Genomic DNA, 1,101 nt, shown 5'->3' on the forward strand with positions numbered 1-1,101 from the left:
TGCTTTCATATCGAGGTTTTTTGCGCCTTTTGTGCAAGCAGACAGAAAAAGGAGGAAAAAGTCACCAAATTGTTATCAAAAATAATTTCAATATTTCTGCCAGAAAAAAAAAAAAAAAGAAGGAGGGCAGGAAGCTTTTTTTGTGTACTTCCACCCTGTTGTACTAAGGCACAATGAGCTCCCGTATCTACTTTTGGCTTAGCGGACACAGATCTTGCTGTGTCAGCTCAGGCAGAAAATCTGTGAAAGCTGCGTTGGAACCACATTTTGTCAGAGTTCACGGACACCAGCGTTTGGTTCACTGTTATGTCTTTCTTGACGAAGCAGGCAGTATTTCGGGGCATTTTGTTTTCTTCACACTGGTTGCCTGCAGTGATGCTGCTGCAAAGTGTATAATTAACTTTGGAGTAGGCTCTAGAAGACCCTGTTTTGCTTATTTTGGGCTACTGATAAATGGAGCTGGTCTTTACGCTTTGGCTCTGGAAGCAAAGGGGAGCCAGTCTCTTTTTGAACATAACCAGTGTGAAAACACTGAAAAGGAGTCTGTCTGCAGAATCCAAAGTGTAGCTAGAACTCTGTACCCGTTTACAACAGGTGAACTGAGTATGTAATTTGTCAGTAACTGTGTAGCTACTAAATGTGTAGCACATATTTGACTGGGAACAATGGTAATTGTTCGGTATAATTGTTCTTGCTCTGAAGTTATTCGATGCTCTTTAATTTGTTGCCTCATGCTTAAAAAAAGATCTGTGCCATGATGAGCGTGAGGTAGTTCCCATGGATGAATTTAATTTCTAATGTTCGTTGTAGGTCCTGCGAGCATAGGCTTACTCAGCCCAGGCATATTGGAATATTTACTTCACAGCTTGGTAAGTGTCTTCGATCTTTTTGTATGTATCTGTGAATTGCAATTAGAACACAGTTATTGATTTGTTTTGTTATTGTAATTGTGAAGAGTCAGGGTCATGTTCGGTAAAAACTGATAACGTGTTGTAGAGAGCTGAGATTCCAGAGAGTCTGTGGGATCTCTGTCCGTGGAGAAATTTGTCCCCCTGGGCAGCGACTTGTCCTTGGGACAGCACCGTGCCCTTGTGGCCAAGA

General features: G+C 41.8%; 1 protein-coding gene across 1 annotated transcript in view; it reads left to right on the forward strand.

The window, feature by feature from the left end:
• RSPRY1 (ring finger and SPRY domain containing 1) overlaps positions 1-869 on the forward strand; it is a gene marked incomplete at its 3' end in the record, with an annotated part of 9,148 nt that extends 8,279 nt beyond the window's left edge. Inside the window, exon 5 of the mRNA XM_009870462.1 lies at positions 811-869. Coding sequence (XP_009868764.1) covers positions 811-869 — 59 coding nt within the window. The remainder of the gene's footprint in view (positions 1-810) is intronic.
• Positions 870-1,101: the final 232 nt, after the last annotated feature.

Source organism: Apaloderma vittatum, unplaced genomic scaffold, assembly GCF_000703405.1.
Source record: "Apaloderma vittatum isolate BGI_N311 unplaced genomic scaffold, ASM70340v1 scaffold17895, whole genome shotgun sequence".
NCBI lineage: Eukaryota > Metazoa > Chordata > Aves > Trogoniformes > Trogonidae > Apaloderma > Apaloderma vittatum.